At 47.2% G+C, this 22,094-nt stretch overlaps 1 protein-coding gene across 6 annotated transcripts; it reads left to right on the plus strand.

The window, feature by feature from the left end:
* Positions 1 to 236: 236 nt before the first annotated feature.
* SF1 (splicing factor 1) lies at positions 237 to 19,906 on the plus strand. Of its 6 annotated transcripts, none has more exons than XM_063146084.1 (13): positions 237 to 720; positions 4,995 to 5,123; positions 9,399 to 9,474; positions 12,114 to 12,266; positions 12,880 to 12,969; positions 13,449 to 13,632; positions 14,959 to 15,074; positions 15,154 to 15,261; positions 16,544 to 16,724; positions 17,174 to 17,477; positions 17,712 to 17,768; positions 17,880 to 18,038; positions 18,581 to 19,906. In XM_063146084.1, the coding sequence occupies exons 1-13, from the start codon at positions 252 to 254 to the stop codon at positions 18,916 to 18,918; spliced, it is 2,364 nt and encodes a 787-aa protein (XP_063002154.1). In that variant the 5' UTR covers positions 237 to 251; the 3' UTR covers positions 18,919 to 19,906. The 6 variants fall into 6 exon arrangements, with proteins under 6 accessions (XP_063002154.1, XP_063002155.1, XP_063002156.1 ...); XM_063146085.1 differs by having other exon boundaries at positions 17,880 to 18,042; positions 18,581 to 18,920; XM_063146086.1 differs by having other exon boundaries at positions 17,717 to 17,768; positions 18,581 to 18,920.
* The last annotated feature ends 2,188 nt before the right edge of the window (positions 19,907 to 22,094 follow it).

Genomic DNA, 22,094 nt, shown 5'->3' on the forward strand with positions numbered 1-22,094 from the left:
CGCCTCCTGAGCCAATCGGCGTCCGCGGTGACGCGCTTCCCGCCCCCGCGCAGCCGCGGATTGGCCCCACCGTCGCCCGCCCCGTTTTCCGGGCCCGTCTCGCCCAATGAGCCGCCGCGCGGGGGCGTGACGGGCGCGCGCCGCGGCCAATCCCCGCCCGCCGCCTTTGTGAGGGGAAAAAAGCCTTGTGGCGTGTGGAAGGTTCGCGAAACCGCCGCCGCCGCCATCGAGCGTCCCTTGTCCCTCCGTCTATGGCGACTGGAGCGAACGCGACGCCGCTGGGGAAGCTCCACCCGCCCCCGCCGCCGGGCAAGGCCGGCTACCCGCTGCCTCCTCCGGGGCTGGTGATGCAGGGCCCGCCGCCGCCCCCGCCGCCGGGGCCCCAGCAGGCCCAGCCGCAGCCCGCCATCCCCAGCCTCATGGCGGCCGCCGCCTTCCCCTTCGCCGCGCTGCCGCCGCCCCCTCCGCCGCCGCCTCCTCCGCCCCCGCCGCCGCCGCAGCAGCCGCAGCCGCCCCCGCAGCAGCCCCCGCCGCCGCCCCCGGCCCAGCAGCAGCAGCAGCCCCAGCAGCAGCAGGCCCAGTACGGCCAGTACCGCTTCCCCTCCCCGCCGCCGCCTCAGCAGCCGCTGGGCCTCGAGCCGCCGCCGCCGCCGCCGCCGCAGCATCTCCACCTGCACCCGCAGCAGGACGAGGGCGGCCAGGCCGGGGCCGGCAGCCAAGGCAAGTGGGGGCGGGGGTGGGGGCGGGGGTGGGGGGGGAAGGGAGGGAGGGAGGGAGGAAGGAAGGCCTCAACCATGACCCCCCCCCTTCTTCATTACTGCACGGATGGATGGATGGATCCCCCGCCCTGGATCCTTCTGAGCCGAAGCCCCCCACCCCCACCCCAATCCCCGCGTGGCTAGACGTTACTCATGATGGATGGGTTTATTTTTGATGCTTTTATTACATTTATACCCCCCCCCCTTTCCCCCCCCTTTTGCAAGGAATCCCATATGCCCCCCTCCCTCCACTTTATAAGCATTTGGTATTTATTGCATTTGTAAGGAATCCCATATGCCCCTTTTCTCCATTTTATAGACATTTGGTATTTAATTAGTACATTTGTAGCCCCCCCTTTCCCCCCCTTTTTGTAAGTAATCCCATATGCCCCCTTCCTCCACTTTATAGGCATTTGATATTTATTTATTTATTTATTACATTTCTAGCCCCCCTTTTCCCCCCTTTTACAAGGTATCCCATATGCCCTCCCTCTCCACTTTATAGGCATTTGATATTTATTTATTTATTACATTTCTAGCCCCCCTTTTCCCCCCTTTTACAAGGAATCCCATATGCCCTCCCTCTCCACTTTATAGGCATTTGATATTTATTACACTTATAACCCCCCTTTCTCCCCCCCTTTTGCAAGGAATCCCATATGCCCCTTCTCTACATTTTATAGACATATGGTATTTATTTATTTATTACACTTATAGCCCCCCTTTCTCCCCCCCTTTTGCAAGGAATCCCATATGCCCCCCTCTCCACTTCATAAGCATTTGATATTTATTACACTTATAGCCCCCCTTTCTCCCCCCCCTTTTGCAAGGAATCCCATATGCCCCTTCTCTATATTTTATAGACATATGGTATTTATTTATTTATTACATTTGCAGCCCCCCTTTTGCAAGGAATCCCATATGACCCCTCTCTACTTTATAGGCATTTGATATTTATTTATTTATTTATTACATTTGTACCCCCCTTTCCCTCCTTTTGCAAGGAATCCCATATGCCCCCCTCTCTCCATTTTATAGGCATTTGGTATTTAGTTATTACATTTATAGCCCCCCTTTCCCCCCTTTTGCAAGGAATCCCATATGCCCCCCTTTCTACTTTATAGGAATTTGATATTTATTTATTTATTTATTACATTTGTACCCCCCCTTTTCCTCCTTTTGCAAGAAATCCCATATGCCCCTTTTCTCCATTTTATAGACATTTGATATTTATTTTTAGGCTTCTCGGCCTTTTGGCTAAGATCAAGTGTAGATTTATAGCCTCCCTTTCTCTCCCCCCCCCCCCTTTTTGCAAGGAATCCAAAGGTGGCTTATATACTTTTCTTGATTTTATAAACATTTTATATTTATTTTTATATGAATAGCCCACCTTCTCTCTCTCCCCCCCCCATTTTGCAAGGAATCCCAAGGTGGCTTCTGTGCTCTTCTCCATTTCATCCTCACAACAACCCTGTGAGGGAGGTTAGGCTGAGGGTCCGCGACAGGCTTGTGGGTTTCCATGGCAGAGTGGGGACTAGAACCCATTTATGACTTTATTTATTTATTAAAACATTTATATCCCGCCCTATATCTCAAGGATCTCTGTTTGATGTAGTAGTAGTAGCTTTATTGTTTAGAGCTGTAGGCTACCACAATTTAAAAGAAAACCACAACAATAGTACAGTACAATTGAATGTTTATATAAACATAACTGTTCCTATCCCACTGGGTCAGAATCATTCCCTCCTAAGCTGTTTGGAGTTTGGCAAATATTTTCCTTGCTGCCCAGGTCAATTTTGCTGTCTGGGCTGTGATATAAATAAATGAACATTTTATATTTATTTTTATACTCATAGCCCACCTTTCCCTGTTTTTCTAAGAAATCCCAAGATGGGTCTTGGGGATCTGTTAAAAGCAATGTATAGACAGACCATGCATGTGCTAAGACAGTGGGGTATAGTGGTTAAATGTATACTGTTATTTACTTGTTATGTTTACATCCAGTGCTTTTTCATCTTCTAAGGATATTATTATTATTATTATTATTATTATATTTATTTGTATCCCGCCTTTTGCCCAATGCTGGGCCTCAAGGCGGCCTTACAAAGTTTAAAATATACATGGGGGGAACAAAACCATAAACATTTAAAATACACAACAAAATTATAAGACATTAACATAGATGGAGGGCCAGATTATTCTCCAAAGGCCTGCTAAATATAACAAATAACAGTTAACATTTAACTACTACTTATCTATATCAGGGCCAGGTTGCCATCAGACTTTCAAGATCAACTTTGTTTTAATAGATCCACAAACCGCAGCCTAATGCAAAAGCCAGACACATAGAATTAAAAAAATTCTGAGCCCAGGAATTATGTTTTGAATACCAGAACTAAATGGAACTCATGGTCCTTGTACTGACAAAGCCAGCCCTGATTAGCGTAAGCTTTTCTTATTTCAGCAGTATAATTTGGGGGTGAAGGGGAAGCAAATAATTTGTTGCTAATATTGTTTTGAAAATTGGGAAGTCAGAAATTATCGCTGATCTACTGTAAATCACTCAGAGATCTGCCAGTAGATCCAGATTTAATGTCTGCCCAGCCATGGTTTATACAATATGTAAAAGAGGTGACTGATAGCTCATGTCAGTACTTTTTGTGCCACAAGGCTGTTCTATGGCGTTGTTGTTTTAGTTATTGTTGTAGTTATTATATTATTTCTATACTGCCCCATATACTTAAAAACAATATACAAAATTTAAAACTGCAAAAACATATGACATACACAGAAATATACATTTAAAACAACTATAAACAACTTTAAAAGCGGATCTATTATTTATTACATTTTTATACCGCCCATTAACTAAAGATTTATGGGCAGTTCACAAAAACTTAAAACCGCAAAATACAATTGGAGTGCTTATTTTAAGGATTTTTTCTTTTATGCAACAGGAAAGGAGAGTGTCCAATTAGATGATTATATGCAACAATTAGAAACATATAAAGAGCAATTAGCCCAAGGTCAGCCAGTAAGCTTCATAGCCAAGAGAGGATTTGAATCTGTGACTGAAGTGTCCTATACACAAAAGTGAATGCATTTTTTTCCTTGGTTGAAGTGGGGGTGCTGTCTTTTAGCCTTTGGGATGTGAAGGGTTACAAAAGCATATAAAATCCCAACCAAAAGAGGTAGCTAGGCCCATATAACACAAGCAATAGGGAGAAGAAAAGACTGGACAAGAGAAATCACTGGGAGGAATGATTTTAGAGGAAGACTTTTAGGTAAGCAGTAGCCAGATTTTGGTGCTACTGGAAGACTTGAGGCCTGTTTTCTTGTGGGTGTGGATGGATAAGACTTATTAAAGAAGATGAAATGCTCATGGAAATGGATTTTGAGAGGTTGCTCTGTTGTCTTTGCTGTTTTTCTCCCTCGTCTTATTTTTAAGGGGCTTGCTTGCATTTTCATGTTCTTTAGAACTACTGAGTAAGTAGTTCTACAAAATATGACACTGTCATGTAAATGGGGTTAAGGAAGTAACTTTGGAATGCCTGTTAGCGGATTTGTTAGCCGTGTTAACAAATAATGACTAAATAGATGCTACTAGAACAGGACCGGAGGCTGCACATGTGTGCCTGAACTTACATTTCAGAATGTGCAGCGATAGGGAAGTCTTTCTTTGAGGCACAGTTGCTGAACATGGAGACTGACATCTCCTGTAAGAAAAAGATAACCCCAAGCAATTATGACGTTGCAAAATCCAGAAGGTGCAAATAGTAACATTATTCCACAATGAAGTACACCAGACAAATTATTTGTACTTGTTCCTGTTGAAAAGAAGTGACAGAATGCAAGAGTATAGATGCAGTTAGAAAAGAAACTTTTAGACGAAAGGATGCTGTAGCATCACCCTTGCTAGGCCCCCATCCCCTGCTACTTTGTGGGTGGCCGTTTGAGCGTCTCTTGGTCTTCAGCTCTGAAGTCTAGTGCTATCTGCACCACTGACTGTTGTCGTAATAATCTCAAGCAATGGGAGAATGCTCTTGCCCTCCCAGGGAGATTTGCATCTTTAAACTGGTTTTTAGGACAAAATACTTCCATGTGGCAGTACCGCCCCCTCCCCAAAGTGTTATGTTAGGCGCTTGGGCAGTACTAATTATGTCTTAGAACTAAAGCACAAATTGAACGTATTAAGTGTATTAAGTGTTCCTATAAAGAAACATAATGTGTCCGCAGATTACCCTAATAAAAAGAGGAAGAGGAGCAGATGGAACCAAGATGCTATGGACCAGAAGACGGTCATCCCAGGAATGCCCACAGTCATCCCTCCCGGGCTTACCCGTGAACAAGAGAGAGCTTATATAGGTAAATGCTTGTTCTGTTCTTCCATGTGTTCATGTCAGTACTGATCCAGAGACTGTTTTTAGCTGTTGCGTGTCTGAGGCATTTTCAATGTGTGTTGTTTTCAAAGATTCGGATTATTGTGGCCTTGTTTTCGTTACTTGAATTAGATAATCATATTTCTGCTTAAAGTGAATTGTGCTCCATCCCAGCTCCTTGTCCTGTTTGCCTGAACAGTGTCCTCCACAGGCAAAGTAGAAGTGCTTAAAGTCCTTAGAGGTGATGGGGAATTAAAACTTGCTGACATTCACTTAATTGGCAATTAAACTCTTAATCAGCAGGGGTTAGCTCCACAGACTCCTATGCTGGCGGAGAACACTAAGAGTCCCTTTTCAAGCTGTATTGTTTAGAAGCAAGTACCTCTTTCACAGTGGAATATTATCAACTAACCTAACCATGGTTCCCTTCTGACTTTCTCTTACGTTGCTATGCTAATTCTTGAAAGCTAAAATTGAGCCTCCAGGGTGGTGAAGATTGGTGACGCCACTCAAAACAAGGGAAAGTCTTCTAACTTCTGATTTTGGATATCTTCAAATACTTAAGGGTGGGCTTTGTTAGGTGAGGTTCGTACTCTGCACTCAAATGTACGCAATTGCTGGGAAAGGGATACTGCTTGGTTCATGGGAATGATAATGTTGGAACTGTTAACTGTGAAAACCAGGGAGTGGCAGAAGTTACTGTACTGTACATGGGAGTGAGAACAGTATTAAGATTATCTTGTATTGAGAAACGTGGTGTGTCTCCTTTATTTGTGAACGTTGATCAATGCTTGAACTGAAATCATCCGAGGGTGTTCTAACGGTGCATCATCAGGTGCAGTCCTTACCTTGTATATGAAGCAAGTTTCTCTTAACACAAGGCCATTTAAACCCTGCTCAGGTCATTAGGTTGCCAAATAAGCTTTAACTCCTTCCTTGTGCATAAATTACCTGAGAATTTTGATAACACTCCGCTATCCATAACACTACTGAGAGCTGCTTTGCTGCTCCACAGCCTGTTAATAGATTCCTTTCAGGATTAAAAAGTCAACGTCTATATTCAGTGCAGAATAATGAGAGTTGGGTAAAACTTTTGTTTCGAAAAGGTGTGGCACTTAATGCAGGTGGGAAAAGCTGGTCTCTTATCTCAAGTTCTGTACTGCGCTCCAGAAAGGGCTACTTTCTTCACGTTTCTGAAGTTGTCTTCTAACTTACCTCTACAGAGGCTCAGTTTAACCAAGATACGCTTCCTAACCCTGAGCGTATACTCTTAACGGCAGGGATGGAAAACTTGCAGCTCTCCAGCTGTTTTGCCCTACGTCTTGCATGTTGGGAGCCAAAACAGCTGGAGGGCTGCAAGGTCCCACCCCTGTTTCACAGAAGTATAACTCAGCAGATTTAGTTTGTACAGAATGGGCAGTGGAATTAATGTGGGAACAAGCATGGTTGGTTTGAAAAGCTAGATTTAAGAAACCAGTCCTGATGTTGAGCCCCTGCATTTAGAAATGCAGTTTTACTTTTTGTTTTTTTCCAGAAAAAGCTGGTATGTAATTGGATTAGCAGTTCTAACAGACTCAGCTAGCCGAAACAGCTCTCTGAATGGATAGGCTTAATCAGAATTCTCAGTCTTTGAGACGATATGAGTGCTCCATTTACTTAATTAATTGCAACGGGGAAGATATGTCTTGCAGCACACCGTTAAACTAGGTAAAGATGGGCAGGAGTGGTAGAGATGTGATCCCTGTTGAACGAAAGTACTACCAAGCAAAGGTACCTGAACATTGATAATGGAGGGGGTGGGTGGGGTGGCTTGAGAGACCTTTTATATGTGAAATTAGAGTATATTATGTAAATTGACATTTTACCATTTAGTATCTTTACCGTGAGAGATGAAATACTGTCAAACCTCCTCATAGTATTGCTGAATCACAACAAAGAAAGAACCGTGTTAAAAATCCAAGCACCAGGGCTCCTCTAAGGGCAAGACAAGAAATGACTTCCCAAATTTGTCTGGAGATAATTGTGAGGTTCTCTTAAATTTTAGCTCTCCTGATTCCAACAAGCAGTCGGTCTGCCGACACGTTCCAAAATATATTAACATCGGGTGTTCAGACATTACAAAGAAGTTAGTGGAGAACTAAGCTTGTTGGAAGTTTTTCATGTCCCTAATAAAAGAAGAATCCTGCAGCTGTCTGCCTCCATAAAACATAATTGTTACTGACCAAAATTCGAATCCTTTAGTACCGTTTTTCCAATTGGTTTTGAACTGGCGGGGACAAATGTGGATTTGGAATGATAGACCTGCCACTAACTGCCTACAGTATGAGTTGAATCAAATGTATAGTCTGATCAATGTAGAAACTCTCTGTAATCGCTAGTTTAATCTGTCTCATCAGTGTAAAAAGTTCAGCTGATGTCTGGAATGTGTTATATTCTCGACATGTGTATAAACCCCCATTTAATACCGATCCTGTTTGTAAAGTTGCAGCTGGACAAATTGACAATCACATTTTCTGGCATAGTTTCTATACATTAATGCTTATAGTCCCACCTTCCAGTCTTGAAAGGGACCCGTAAGATGGTTAAGAAATCATATTAAAACAAATAAAAAAAAAAGCAGTAAATTAACCAGGGCAGCAAAAACAATGCAATACATTGAGGATATACCCTTGTTATGTTTGTTTGATTATTTATTTATTTATTACATTTCTATACCACCCAATAGACGGAGTTCTCTGGGCGGTTCACAAAAATGTTCTCTGAGTAGGCCTCCACCCCAGACTCATTGAATTCTTGGACTTACTGAATTCTGTTCAGTAGATGTACTAATTATCAGTAACTAATATGATACTGGAAGAATATACATCCCTGTCTTATCCCTATGGAATTTCTCAATTGTAAGGGATTTTAGCTCTTCATAATATTTTCCAAGTTTGATCTCTGTGATAGCCGAACAGTTGTTTCAGAGGTCCCCAAATTTTGGCATGGCTCAGTAGCCAGTACTGCTTAGTTTTATTACTGAGCTTTTCCCCTCCGAGATTTGTGCATTTGCCAAAGAACTTGGAGGAGAGGTATTGGTAGTATGCCGTTGTGTCAAGCTTTGGATCGAATAGAAATCGTCAAAGTCTCTTGTATTACTACTTGCTCCAAGGCTCCATGCAACACAGAGAACTCTTTCTCTCTCTCCCGCACACTTGAGAGGGTCTCAGTTTGAAATAAGAGGCCTTCCTCAAGTTCTCTGCAATTCATAGAGAACTGGAGCGATGGTGAGAGCAGTGTGTGCTGCTGTGTGGCCCGGTAGCAAGTGAGTGGATTTATCAAGGCCTGGATTACCTCCATCTTCTATATATTCTATTACATGTATGATAAGTCTCTCATTAATATGGATGCAGTTGTACCTTTGCTTAGTGGTTTGGCTTGCCGTTCACAAACCAAATTCTCCAGTGTGGTCTGACAGATGTCAGTGACACTTTAACAAAGCCACGTCAGAACAGGGAGCTTAAGGGATGCACCCCAAACCAGCTGCTGCTTTGCCCTTTTGATGCTCTTCACTAGCTGAGTAAATATTAATTACCTTGCTCTCTCCATTGGGTGAACCAGAGTCATCGTGTGATATTCTGGGTCTGAAAAACAGTTACTAAAAGTTCGACATCTAGGTATTGGGTGTCTGTGTGCAAGATTGGGTAGCCAGCAATTTACGGCTTAATGATGCACTTAATTATTTAGGGTTGGCTAGTAAGCAAAGGGTTACATTATGGTTTATAATCCGCAATCTCAAGAAAGGCTACTCCTGCTAAACTGGTTCAAACAGTCCAATTTTGAATTCTCATCTCAAATTGGCCCATACCCTCATGACAAATCTAGAGTGTTCTGATGTTTACAAAGAAGAATTCACGGTGTCCACCATTCCTGTGGGAAGTCCCTGTTCACTACCAGTTATAGCAAGTCAGGATGGTTGTCTTTTGGTCCGGCTCACAAAGATTAGATGATACTTTGCTAACTCTCAAATGAATGCTTTGTTTCCTGATGAATAATTATTTTTGAAGACTTGCTAGAAATAAGGAGGGCCTTTTCTGGATTCCTGATCAACATATTTGATTGACATAACAATTGTAAAATCTGCTGATTTTATGTTTGACATATCAGTCGTCCCTTGCAAATTCTCCAGTTCTTCATGCTTTGATATTGAGATTTGAGATGTTTTTTGGTAACATTGTCTTTTTTTCCATCCTTTTTTCTTTCCTAACCTGGTTTCTTCCAGTGCAACTGCAGATAGAAGACCTGACTCGTAAACTGCGCACAGGAGACCTGGGCATCCCCCCTAACCCTGAGGACAGGTTGGGAAACAGTTTTAACCAACTGACAGTAACATTTTTTACCTTTTTCAATAAACTTTTGGTGGCATCATAATGTCAGTTCAATGAAATTCCTTCCAAATGAAATGCCTTCAGCGGTCTGATTTGACTGGTGGTAGCTGAGATCTTAACAGTTAGGGAAGGTGTGAAAGCAGAAAGGGATAACTTGCCATACTTGGTGTGGGATTTCTAAGCCATCCTAAGGTTTAATGACTTAAGAGAGAGAGAGAGAGAGAGAGAGAGAGAGAGAGAGAGAGAGAGAGAGAGAGAAATATGGTGGCCAAATAATTTTTAACATGTGCACTGCCGGTCTTGGGCAAATGTCCAAAGGTCTTTCTCGCAGGTTCACACTGAGGAATCCTCAGCACAGTCACTGAATCTGAGCAACCTGGGGACTTTTTCTGACTGCTGATGTTGCAATGCTTGACAAGTGGTGGCTGAGCATGTTTTTTTTAAAAACACACAAAAACAACAGATGGGTACTAACGAGTTTCTTTGGTAGCAGCTACTACACAGCAGTGGCCCAGTATCTTGGGATCTGGGGACCAAAGTAATGCCTTGCACCTGCAAGTGTGCAGAATTGGACACCGGTGGTTTTGTTGGGCTTCAGTGTCATCCAACAAAATAACGTGTGTGTTTTTCTTTTTAAAAATTGGCTTGTAAGCATTCTATGAGAAGGTATATGCTGGGAGTTGTTGTGTTACAGCATGTTGCACAACTCGTAAACCAGTCCTTGCTCTCGAAAGAGGAGTACAGTGAAATTCCCTTTTTTCCTTAAATACAGCCCATCTAAAACTGTAATCTAGAGAGTAAATAAATGTGGTGAGGCTGCCAGTAGTTTTGGAAGCCTTTTTAATTCTAGTTCTTGGGACACGATATTGCCGGTTGGACATCGCAAACCACATTTTCCGTGTGTTCTTTTAACCATAATGGGGTTTTAGGTTAAACGTGATAGGGGTATTCATTCTTGGTGGGAGTAGATCTATGTGTGCTTTCCTTTTGTGCTGAGTAAGAATGAATTGGGGTAGTTGGTCTTAATTTAACAGGTGAATGGGAAATTAAATGCTGAACAAGGGGGGTTTGCCATTACTGTTTTGCCTTGTATATATAGGGTGCTTGTACAGCCATTTCTTGGAATGAGACCATACTGGTTAAACGATTTGATACCATTAACATACAGTAAAATTGAATTGTCTCACTTACATGCAAAAGGGCAACTCTTAACTGTGGAAGGCATGATACGATTAGATACGTTCAGCTTGAAACTCTTTTTTTTCTTAAGGTTTAATCTTGGAACCAATCACTTTATTAACGATACATCTCTTTGTGTGTTAAAAGAATCTACTAAAGCTAGTGGGTGAATTTATTTTAAACGGAATAGTAAACATGGACCGGGGGAGAGAGAAATTGTTCACATTGCTTTGGGAGTGCTAGGCCTTCTCAAGTCCTAGAAATGGAGGTGTAATTTAGACGTGATCACTCCTGACCAAATCTGACCTTTTTATTTCATATTCTTGTGTTGATGATTCACTTCAGGCTGAGAAGACATTGGGATCAACTGGCTCTATTCACTCCTTTAACCAGCTAGAAAGAAAGATTGTTTAACTAAAATCCCAAGGTTTAGGTTTCTGATTACTTCAAGGATGTATTTTTTTAATAACATGACCAATATCTCTTCCCTTCTTGCAGCTAACTCTAAATTTTTATTTCAATATGTTTGGGGGGGGGGAAATCCATAAACTTAAGCAGAATTCTAGGCGTGTGGCTTTTTTTTACCGCTGTGGTAAAATCAAAGTGATTCCTTTTTAGTTTTAATTATAACATTTTTGTTTGTTAGAACCTCTGCTTTCTGGGCACCTAAACCACATGGAGAAAGCCGGTCTGTCTCTCGCGGTTTACAGGCCCAGATGGTGGCATGAGAAAGGTGGGCTTGTTCAGCTTGTACCCACTGCCGTTCTCTTAACTCTTAAACACAGTAAAACAGGTTCATTCGGCCTTGATGCAGCCAGCAAAGTGGAGGTAAAACCAAGACAGAAGCCTTGACCCGTCCATATGGTGCCAGTGAAATAGATTTAATTTGTACTGCCAGAAAGACTTTTATAGAAGTGTAACCTGTCTTGTTACTTTTCTGATGTTAAAAAAAAAACACAAAACATATTCCAGAGTTAACCTGAATAATTCTTTATTGATTTACCTCCTGCGCCAGGGTTCTTTCTAAATGTTTCGCTCCATGGAATAATGAAGTTGGAAAGTTTGTTCTCTGTGTGAATCAACTTTCTCCATCTTCCCTGCCCTTCTCCCCCTTTTTTAATACCAGGCACACTCATGGCAGTGCTGTTGTCATGGCTGTGTATGTACCCCACTCCCCTCTTTGCACTCCCTCCTCCCTCAATAAAACACCCCAGTTTTTCCCCCCCTCCTGGTAGCAGTCAAGTGGTTTGCTACAACCACTTTGTCCATGTGACATTAACGGGCATGAGTTGAGTTGACGCCTTCCTTTCCTGTGGTCTCTTACTTATTTATTTTTCTAAATTGCACTAGATTTGAGGGGGACCTGTACTTGATAAGTGGCCTTGAGGGCTCAGTTGCACGAGGAGTCACTGGGAATTGTTCCTCTGCAGGTCTCCTTCCCCTGAACCGATTTACAATAGCGAAGGGAAGCGGCTGAACACCCGTGAGTTCCGCACCCGCAAGAAGCTGGAGGAAGAGAGGCACAACCTGATCACGGAGATGGTGGCACTCAACCCCGACTTCAAGCCTCCGGCCGATTACAAGTAAGCAGGAGGATGGAGACGACTTTGGGTGGGATGGCTCCTCTGTTATCTCGCACTTGATTTTATCGGAAATGGCCCTATCCTGCCCTCGTGGTCAGGCTCAGAATTTTAAAAATAAAACAGAATAAAAAATGGTCAGTTGGCTCCGGTTTTACCTCGGACCCTGGCCGTTTGGGCCTTCAGTGGCTGATCATCAGTTGCTATTGTGCTGGAAACAGATTGGAAGGGAATTTAATTCTTTGCGCCTTGGCAGGATGTGCTATCTGTCATCTGTGCTAGTTAACAGCCTTGCCGCTGAATTCTGAACTGCTTCAAGTTCCCAAAACAGCTTCAAAGGCAGCCGCACATAGACTGCATTGCAGTAAAATGGTCTAAATGTTATCAGAGCATGAATAACTGTGGCCGGGTCATGTTGTTTTGAAGGAGAGCCCAGCTGCCTTACCTGTTTTGCCCAGGTGGTTCTGTACTGAGGCAAGGGCCTGTTGCAAGGCTTCCTCTTAACCAGCGTTGGCCCCATGTGTCTTAAATTGTTTTCTGAGCTCGGTGAAGGATTTTTGTGTGTGACTGGGGCAACCAGATCTTGATCCTTGCGGTCTTAATCCTTCCTTCCCAGACCTCCAGCTACTCGAGTGAGTGACAAGGTGATGATCCCACAGGATGAATATCCTGAGATCAACTTTGTTGGGCTTCTGATTGGACCCAGGTGAGAATATACGGTTTTCCTGTGGAGTCTGCAAAATGTATGCTGGTCAAGAATCTAGGGAGGGGGAGAGGGAAGTGATTTGTTTGTGTCATGAGACGTTCCAGGAAAGGTGGGGGCAGTGTTTTGGATGCAGGGACTACTTCAGACAAAATGCCTAGCTTACTACTTTATAATTATTGGTGAATTCAGTACCTGGGGGGCGTCCTCAAACCATTCTCGTTTCTCTGCAGTCTTTCCAGGATAGTTCAGGCCTTAACTTTGAGGCAAAGCTTGTTTTCTGGCCTGGCCTTCTTGCAGAAGTAACACAGATGAATTCTGTTAGGTGTATAGTTTCTCTCCCTGAATTTTCTTGGCCATCCCACAGCCTCCACGATCCTGTCCAGTGGCTCCCAGTTTGGGGTTTTCAGGGTATTCGAGGTGCTTTCTCTTTCAAAGAAATGTTTTTCAGAGCGTCGGTTTGGATTTTTTCTCTTTTCCAGAGGGAACACACTGAAGAACATTGAGAAGGAATGCAATGCCAAAATCATGATCAGAGGCAAAGGGTCTGTGAAAGAAGGAAAAGTGGGAAGGAAAGATGGCCAGATGCTGCCTGGCGAGGATGAACCACTTCATGCTTTGGTCACTGCCAACACCATGGAGAACGTGAAGAAGGCTGTGGAGCAGGTAAAGGGCAAATCGCAGGGCACCATAGAGGCGGGTGGGGTGGGTGGGGGGAGAGAGAAGCCATCCAGTCCAACCCTTTGTGGCGAGGCAGAAATGTCAGCAAAAGCAGTCTAGGCTGCAATGTGTGTGCAAGCAGAGAGCAGAGGTTTATATTTATGATCAGGGGTCTGGAAACAAAGCCCTATGGAGAGAGACTGAAAGAACTGGGCCTGTTTAGCCTGGAGAAGAGAAGATTGAGGGGAGACATGAGAGCACTCTTCAAATACTTGAAAGGTTGTCACAGAGAGGAGGGCCAGGATCTCTTCTCGATCTTCCCAGAGTGCAGGACACGGAATAACGGGCTCAAGTAAAAGGAAGCCAGATTCCGGCTGGACATCAGGAAAAACTTCCTGACTGTTAGAGCAGTACGACAATGGAACCAGTTACCTAAGGAGGCTGTGGGCTCTCCCACACTAGAGGCCTTCAAGAGGCAGCTGGACAAGCATCTGTCAGGGATGCTTTAGGGTGGATTCCTGCACTGAGCAGGGGGTTGGACCCGATGGCCTTGTAGGCCCCTTCCAACTCTGCTATTCTATGATTGCGGGGAGCTGGTGAACCAAGCTGCACACTGCAGAGGGGAAAGCAAAGCTTTTCATTAGGCAATTTAGGTTGGGAAAAGACGCTGCTGCTGTTACTATTTCTTTAACTTTTAACCCACCTTTATTCCATCATGGGATTCAAATTCCTGGGGGCTTCCCAGGAAGGTTGCTGCCGCCTACCAGCTTTGGGCCTTGCCCCAGGCCACCACCATCTCACCCTAGCTCTGCCCAATTTAACGGCCGCGCCAGGATTGCCGTGAGAGCCGGCTGACTTAATAATAACGTTTCAGGCCACAGCAAGAGGGAGGGCCCCCAGGTATTCTGTGTCTATAAATAAAATACTTTAACTGCTCTAGATGCTCCACATGCCGGCATGCGCTGTGTGCGTTACTGATCTAAGCAGAATGAGCATATCAAGGTTGAAAAGAGATCGGAGACATTGGGAGTAAAAGTCTTGCCCTTATCATGTATCTTCTTGAGCCAGGCTTCCTCCCCCCGCCAAGGCACTTTCGACCTTGGAAGAAGTCTGTAGAAGGCTGATCGCAGTAGCTTCGCTCTGAGGCACAGCTTGGGGAATAGCTGCTCATCAAATTCTGAGGCCAGAGCTCCCCCTGGCGAGGGATTTGTGGCAGCAAGTAAAACCCCACCCACCGGAATCCGTCCTTTGTGCCAGTGGCCCTCGACGCCCTTCGGAAGGGCGGGTGCGTTCGCCCTGGTGATGGAGCTCCATGTCCTCTTCCTCTCCCAGATCCGGAACATCCTGAAGCAAGGCATTGAGACCCCAGAGGACCAGAATGACCTGCGTAAGATGCAGCTGCGGGAACTGGCCCGCCTCAACGGGACCCTGCGTGAAGATGACAACAGGTCAGTCTTGGTTCCGTGCTGTGGGAAGGGGCTTTGCCTCATTCACCACTCGCTTGACCTAACGGCTGTCCCTCTTCAGGATCCTTCGCCCGTGGCAAAACACGGAGACTCGCAGCATCACCAACACCACAGTGTGTACCAAGTGTGGCGGAGCCGGTCACATAGCATCAGACTGCAAGTTTGCCAGGTAAGCCTCACCTTTGAGGGCCTGTGGTGGCATTGCTTGTGCTTAGGAATGGGCAGCGGCGCGCCTTCCGGCTTCATCAGTTGGGAGCACCTGTGTGGTCTGACTACAAGACCGTTGGTGGTGCCTTGAACGGCTTCCTGTCAGTGACTTAGATGTGAACATCTGCAATTGGGGACCCGACACCACTGCTTTTCCTTTGCCTGTGTCTAACCCAGCCTTGCCCAATCTGGCTGTGCTAGCGGGGAATAATAATAATAATAATAATAATAATAATAATAATAATAATAATAATAATTTTAAAAATATTTCTTGCCCGCCTCTCCATTTTGAACAACAATAGACGATAAAATACATAATACTCAATTAAAACATAATATACGTTGTTAAAAAACATCCTAAAAACATTTTTAAAACATCTTTATTTATTTATTACATTTCTATACCGCCCAATAGCCGGAGCTCTCTGGGCAGTTCACAAAAATTTAAATCATTCAAAGTATAAAACAACAGTATAAAACCATAATATAAAAATACAACATAAAAGCTCAACCAGATAAAAACAGCAGCAATGCAAAATTACAAATTTAAAACGCCAAGTTAAAATTTATTTATAGACTGTTAAAATGCTGGGAGAATAAAAAGGTCTTCACCTGGCACCTAAAAGAATATAACGTAGGTGCCAAGCGAACCTCCTTCGGGAGCTCATTCCACAGCCGGGGTGCCACAGCAGAGAAGGCCCTGCTCCTGGTAGCCACCTATTAAAATTCCACTGGATAGACGTGCCGGAAGAGATCAGTCTTGATAGCTTTCTTGAATGCTAGTAGACTGTTAAGTTGACGAGTCTCCTCCGGCAGGCCGTTCCACAGTCGGAGCGGCAGAGGAAAAGGTCCTTTGGGTAATACCTGTCGGCCTTGTTTTCGTTGACTGGAGTAGATACTTCCCAGACGACCTGAGTGTGCGGGGCGGATTGTACGGGAGAAGGCGACCCCACAGGTAGCCTGGACCCAAACCATGTAGGGCTTTAAAGGTGATAACCAACACTTTATACTTCACCCGGAAACTAATTGGCAGCCAGTGAAGAGATTTTAAAACTGGTGTACGATTTGATACAAAACTGGTACGATTTGTAGTCCAAGATCCCTGAAGGATGCCGGTTTGGCGGAAGGCTGGTCTGCGCTCACGAGACCTGTGGCTTGTCGGTCTCTTCCATAGTCTGGCTGGGATACTGGCCTCTGCCTGGCCTAGACGCCAGAGTTCAACCGTGACTGGCTCCCTTTTACAGGCCTGGAGATCCACAGTCGGCTCAGGACAAGGCGCGCATGGATAAGGAGTATTTGTCCCTGATGGCCGAGCTGGGCGAAGCTCCTGTACCGGCATCTGTGGGGTCATCTTCTGGGCCATCTAACCCGCCGCTGCCGAGCGGCCCGAGACCTTCCGGGCCAGGAAACAACCAGCCGCCTCCGGTAAGGAACCGGCCCTCTGTTCCATCGTTAGGAGATCTCGGTTGGGGCAAATTTGGAATCATGGGGCGTCTACTCCTTACGTTTCAGAAGGCAGCACTAGGGGACGGGATTGGGACAGTGACCCTGGTGGGGATACCTATAGAACAATTGCTTAGGGCACAAAGGCTGTTAGTGTGTTGTGTGGGAAGGGAGGAAGTTTTGCACGCGGCGCACAAAAGAACAGGAGCTTGAAAGCGGGGGTCTGACTTGGGTACTGCAAAGGCCCGTTTGCAGAGCTCTGAGCAATGCTTGGGTGTAATCCCCGGAGCCAGAGGGGGACCTGAGCAGGAAAAAGGAGGGCTGTGGTGCTTAGCACTGGGCAGAACTAGCGCAGCGTCTGCACCCCATGTCCGCCTTCGCTGGTGAGTGCTTGGAATGGTGACGCTTTATGCCCATCTCTCTTCTCTTAGAACCGGCCCCCATGGATGAACTCTGCCCCCTCTGAAAACCGCCCCTTCCATGGGATGCACGGCGGCGGTGGTGGAGGAGGAGGCGGAGGAGGTGGAGGCGGAGGAGGAGGAGGCGGAGGAGGAGGGGGCCCTGCAGGGCCGGGGGGCCCTCACAATTTCCCTCACCCCATGTCAAACATGGGGGGCCACGGGGGCCACCCCATGCAGCACAACCCCAATGGCCCTCCGCCTTGGATGCAGCCTCACAATCCGCCCATGAACCAGGGGCCGCATCCTCACGGCCCTCCAGGCCCCCACCATATGGGTGAGTACAATCCAGAACGTTGTCGTCATGGGGAGTCTTCCAAGGAGGTTGGGGCCGGCCGGCCGGCCAGCTGATGGCCTCAGCAGCCTCGTGGGCAGAGCGGGGCCGGCTACGGCGCCACCTGCTGAGGCCACTTCTCTGGGGCTGGCTCCGTGACGAGGGTGGTGGTGGTGGTAATGCAGGGGAGCCTCTCTTCCAGCTGTTGCTAAGGCTGCGGTCTCTCATTCCCTTAAGATCAGTACCTGGGCAATGCGCCAGTGGGCTCTGGGGTCTATCGCCTCCAAGGAAAAGGTGAGTTATTGCAGGTGGGGGTGGGGGCAGGTAAAGGGTGAAGGAGGAGGAAGAGGAGGGCATTCCCGGGTTCTGCTTCTTCATAGCCTGTCCGGCCCTCTGACTCTGCAGGTATGATGCCGCCTCCGATGGGTATGATGCCCCCTCCGCCCCCTCCGCCCAGTGGTCAGCCTCCCCCGCCTCCCTCTGGTCCTCTCCCCCCATGGCAGCAGCAGCAGCAGCCTCCACCCCCGCCTCCCAGCAGCAGTACTCCCTTGCCATGGCAGCAAAGTGAGTAAGAGCACTTCTTTTAATTTCACCCCCCCCTCCACTCTCCTCTGAGCACAGCTCGTTGCGCCTTGGTGGCCGTCAGCCAGTCCCTCCCCACTCTCTACCTGAGCCTCTGCGCGGGGCTGCATTTGGGGGGAACGGTCTTTAGCGCCTACCAAAGCGCCCCCCCCCCCCCTTTGCACTTGGCTTGCAGCTATGTGCCTGTGTGAGCCTAACCTTATAGAGGGAGTTCTTCGATTGCCCCCCCCCCCCCTCTGTCCTGGAGCAATTCCCCAGTTCTTAGGGCTTGAACACTTTACTTGGTTGGCTGCAAGGGCCCGTCTGGCTTGCCGGTCAGACGTATTGGGGAGGGTGGAGACAAAGCTGGCAGATCCCAGTCAGGAGGGGTGGCCTTAGGGATGCACGCGCTCTGGCCTGACTGTGGGGTGATGCCAGCGGACTGGGCCTCTTCCCTTCCCGAGGGAGGCTTCCTCTGTTCCTTGGCTTGGTGGGACTTGGGCCTCCCGGCTCCGAGGGTGACCTTGTGCTGTTTTAAATCCTAGATACGACGACCGCCACCACCACGAGCGCTGGCACCGGGGCCATCCCTCCATGGCAGCAGCAGCAGGGGGCGGCGGCAACTTCTACGGGGGGCCCGCCGATGCAAGGCAGCCCCTCCATGGTGCCTTTGCCCCCCGGGGTCCAGCCTCCGCTGCCCCCCGGGGCCCCGCCTCCTCCCCCGCCCCCACCGCCTGGCTCCGCGGGCATGATGTACGCCCCTCCCCCTCCCCCGCCTCCCATGGACCCTTCTAGCTTCGTCACCATGATGGGGGTGGGGGTGCCGGCCTTGCCACCGTTCGGCATGCCCCCTGCTCCCCCGCCACCCCCGCCACAGAACTGAAGAATGGTTTTTTCTAGACAGCTGTCTTTCTCGCCAGTATGGAGCCAGGAATTGGAGGGGGGAGACTTGTGAACCCAGGTCAGGAGCACATGACGGAAATATCCCCCCCCCCTTTTACTCTGTATTTAGAGAGGTGTGTGACTCTTACCGAATACCTGTTTTGATTGACTGACTGGTGTGCTTCAATAGCAGAACCTACTTTTACCTATCAGGACACTAGTGCTGAGTCTCCCCTCAGAAGTGAGGGCTGCCCCACCCTCCCCTAGTGGGAACGAGGAGCTTGTGGGGTGTACTCGCTCGGAAATCTCCATGTGACCCTGCCACAGCCCCCGCGTTGTGGGCAGCGAGGGCCCCTTCTGTGAATTGATGCGTCTCGACCTTGCCCTTTGGGGCAGAACGATGGCTTTTGTTAATCTTAACTTCTAGATTTTTAACCTCCTCTTAAGAGACACCAGTTTTCCACGGCCATCTGCATCTCCTCTGTGAAAACACTTCTGCCAGTACAGCTGAAGAAGCAAATGGATTTCTGTAGCGTTTTCTCTCTCTCTCTGTCTCTCTCTGGAGTTGAGGTCAAGTGCACCACTGCTGAGTTGGAATTGTCTGTTGCTTTTCTTCTCAGTCCTTAGCAGAGGAAAGGCAGATTTCACGCCGTGGGTCTGCCTTTCAAATGATGGGCTCTTAGCCCACCTGCGCCCTCTCACTGAGTAGTTAAGATGGAGTCAGCACAGGGTGGGCATTCAAAGCCAAGTTTGTCTCTCGTCCATCTGCCTGGAAACTCCTTTTCCTTTTCCTTTCTTTTTTTTAAACACATCCGAGTGTTTTGTGGTTGGGGTGGCCCCACCCCCAGACTGAATGATTTCTGTTGACGATGACGTGAGTGTACAACGCTTCATTCGGTCCCCTGTAACCATTTTCTTAATTGCTTTTTATGTAAGAATAAAACTGCAGTAGAAGGGGAGGTTCAAATTAAATGCAGCTTTTAAAATTGTCCTTGTGCATCCCATTCATTGAAAGAGCCGTGGGCAGGGGCGTTGAGCCCAGGCGTTTCGTGGCTGGTGTCTGCTTGCCAGTAGGTGGGGGCCAAGTTCCACGACGCCAGCTGGCCTTTTCCGCCTGAGTTGTGGCCAGGGCTGTTTGAAGCCAGAGGGCTCTTCCCGTTGTCCCTTCGGACCCTACCATGGTCGTCACTGGCTCCCTTTCAGCTCAGCTAGGTTTTACCGCCTTGCCCTCACCTCACCCACACGCATAGCTTCTGCTCTGCCGTTGCAAAAGCGTTCTCAGTTTTGCCCCATCGTTGAAATAGTGCAATATGCAGGGGCAGAGGGGAAACCCTTCTCAAAGCGGCGTAGCCTTGAACACTATTGGCCGGCTGAATAATGGTTATCTGAAGCCTGAGTGTGCACATCTGCTTCATCCTGTTAAATTTACAGCTTGCTTTTCCCCGGGTCAAGAAAAGATGGAGCATCTATGGTGGCGGGAAACGGATGCGTTTCGTACGAGCCACCCTCCCTGCATCTGCTTTGGGGGTTCAGTAAGCGCTTTCCTCCTTCGTAACATGGCATGGCTACGTCAGTGGCCAGCATATTTGCGTCTCTCCTTGTGCTCTTCGTTGGTGCCTTTTATGCGCTACCGTAAATACAAGAGGCTCTCAAAGCAAGAACGTTCTGTTCAGAGCTTAAGGAGTACGTTGTCTTCCCTGCATCAATCGCCCTATTAACAGCCTTTGAACTGCACAGAAATCCAGTTACTGTGGAGGGAGGGGGGATATATGTCATTGTGGCTAAAAACTCTGCCATTTTTGGAAGGCTGCGTTACCTGCTTTGAACTGGTGATGATGCTTCGGCTGTACATCACCCATCACTATTTCCCGTCCTCTCCCTGAAAAGCACTGAAAGTAAAACATGACGCCTCCCTCATTTTCCTGGCTCCCGACGAGGCTCAGAATTTTCAATTCCGCACGCTAGCATTTATTTGGGGTCCTGCCTTTCCGAACATTTCGATGGTCCGTGTACACGCCAGCCGTGGGGTACTTGGAAAGATATTTTGAGAGACTCAACATCTAATAGCAGCCAAAGGAGTTCAAAGCCTTAGGCTGAACTTTGATGGCTTGCAAGGGGAGAGCCGGGCTCTTTGACTGGTTTGCTTGGCCTAAATCGTATATGTGAGTGATGTGCTGGCCAGGAATAGGAATCGAATACATAGCTATTTCCATACCAATAGCAGCAGAGAAACACCGGCCTGGATTGGGATCGCTGGGTGAAGAGAGGCTTTAGCCTTCATAGAATAGCAGAGTTGGAAGGGGCCTACTAGGCCATCGAGTCCAACCCCTTGCTCAATGCAGCCTTGCCTTCCTCTCAACAGTCCTGATGCAGAGGTGGCCGTTTTCTTGCTGCTAAAGCGGCGACGAACCAGCGGACTGGCTCAGGATCTCAGTGGGGGAGGAAGGAGGCTTTAAACTTCTCCAACCCAATCCCATGCCTTGATCTGAGCCGCCAATCTCCCTGCCTGTATGCTGAGATGGAGGGGGGTGAGTGGGAAAAGTGTGTGTAGGCCCCTAACCTGGGAGCGTGTGCACTCACTGGGGCACAAAACCTTGACCGCCTTTCTCTAAAATCCTAAAATCAGCCACATTCCTGGCATTTAGTTTCTGGGTTTACCGAAGTCCTGGGCAGCTGCTCTTTCAGGCTGCATCACTGGTGATTTACAAACGGGGATATCGCCCTTCAAAACAGCCACGGAGAGAGCTTCGGGGCCAGCTCCCCGGGAGCAGAGCAAGAGGCAAATCCAGCAAACTTCTCTCGGGAGCAGTTGCTATCCTATGCAGAGATGGCATATGGGGAGTGGAGAAGAAGGCAAGCACAGAGGTTGTGAAGTAGCCCACTCACCAGGCAAACGCATACGGAACCTGCTTGCACGTGATATAAAATGAAGAGCACTGCAATAATGAATAACCAGCACTTCGTCTCAGAACAGTTGAACGCAAGCTAGCCTAGGGTGAAGCTAGCAAGTCCCGGCACCTGTCGAGCTAGGTTTTCCTACAGATCAGATGCAGAAGCATGGTAACAGGCCCCAAGTTTTGGCAGAAGGACTTGAACGCAGTTCCTCGGCTCTTCATTAATCTCAATTATATTGGCTCTTGGAATACGAAGAACCCAGTTTCAGAAGCAAATTGCACA

Source organism: Elgaria multicarinata, chromosome 21 (genome assembly GCF_023053635.1).
Source record: "Elgaria multicarinata webbii isolate HBS135686 ecotype San Diego chromosome 21, rElgMul1.1.pri, whole genome shotgun sequence".
Classification (NCBI taxonomy): domain Eukaryota; kingdom Metazoa; phylum Chordata; class Lepidosauria; order Squamata; family Anguidae; genus Elgaria; species Elgaria multicarinata.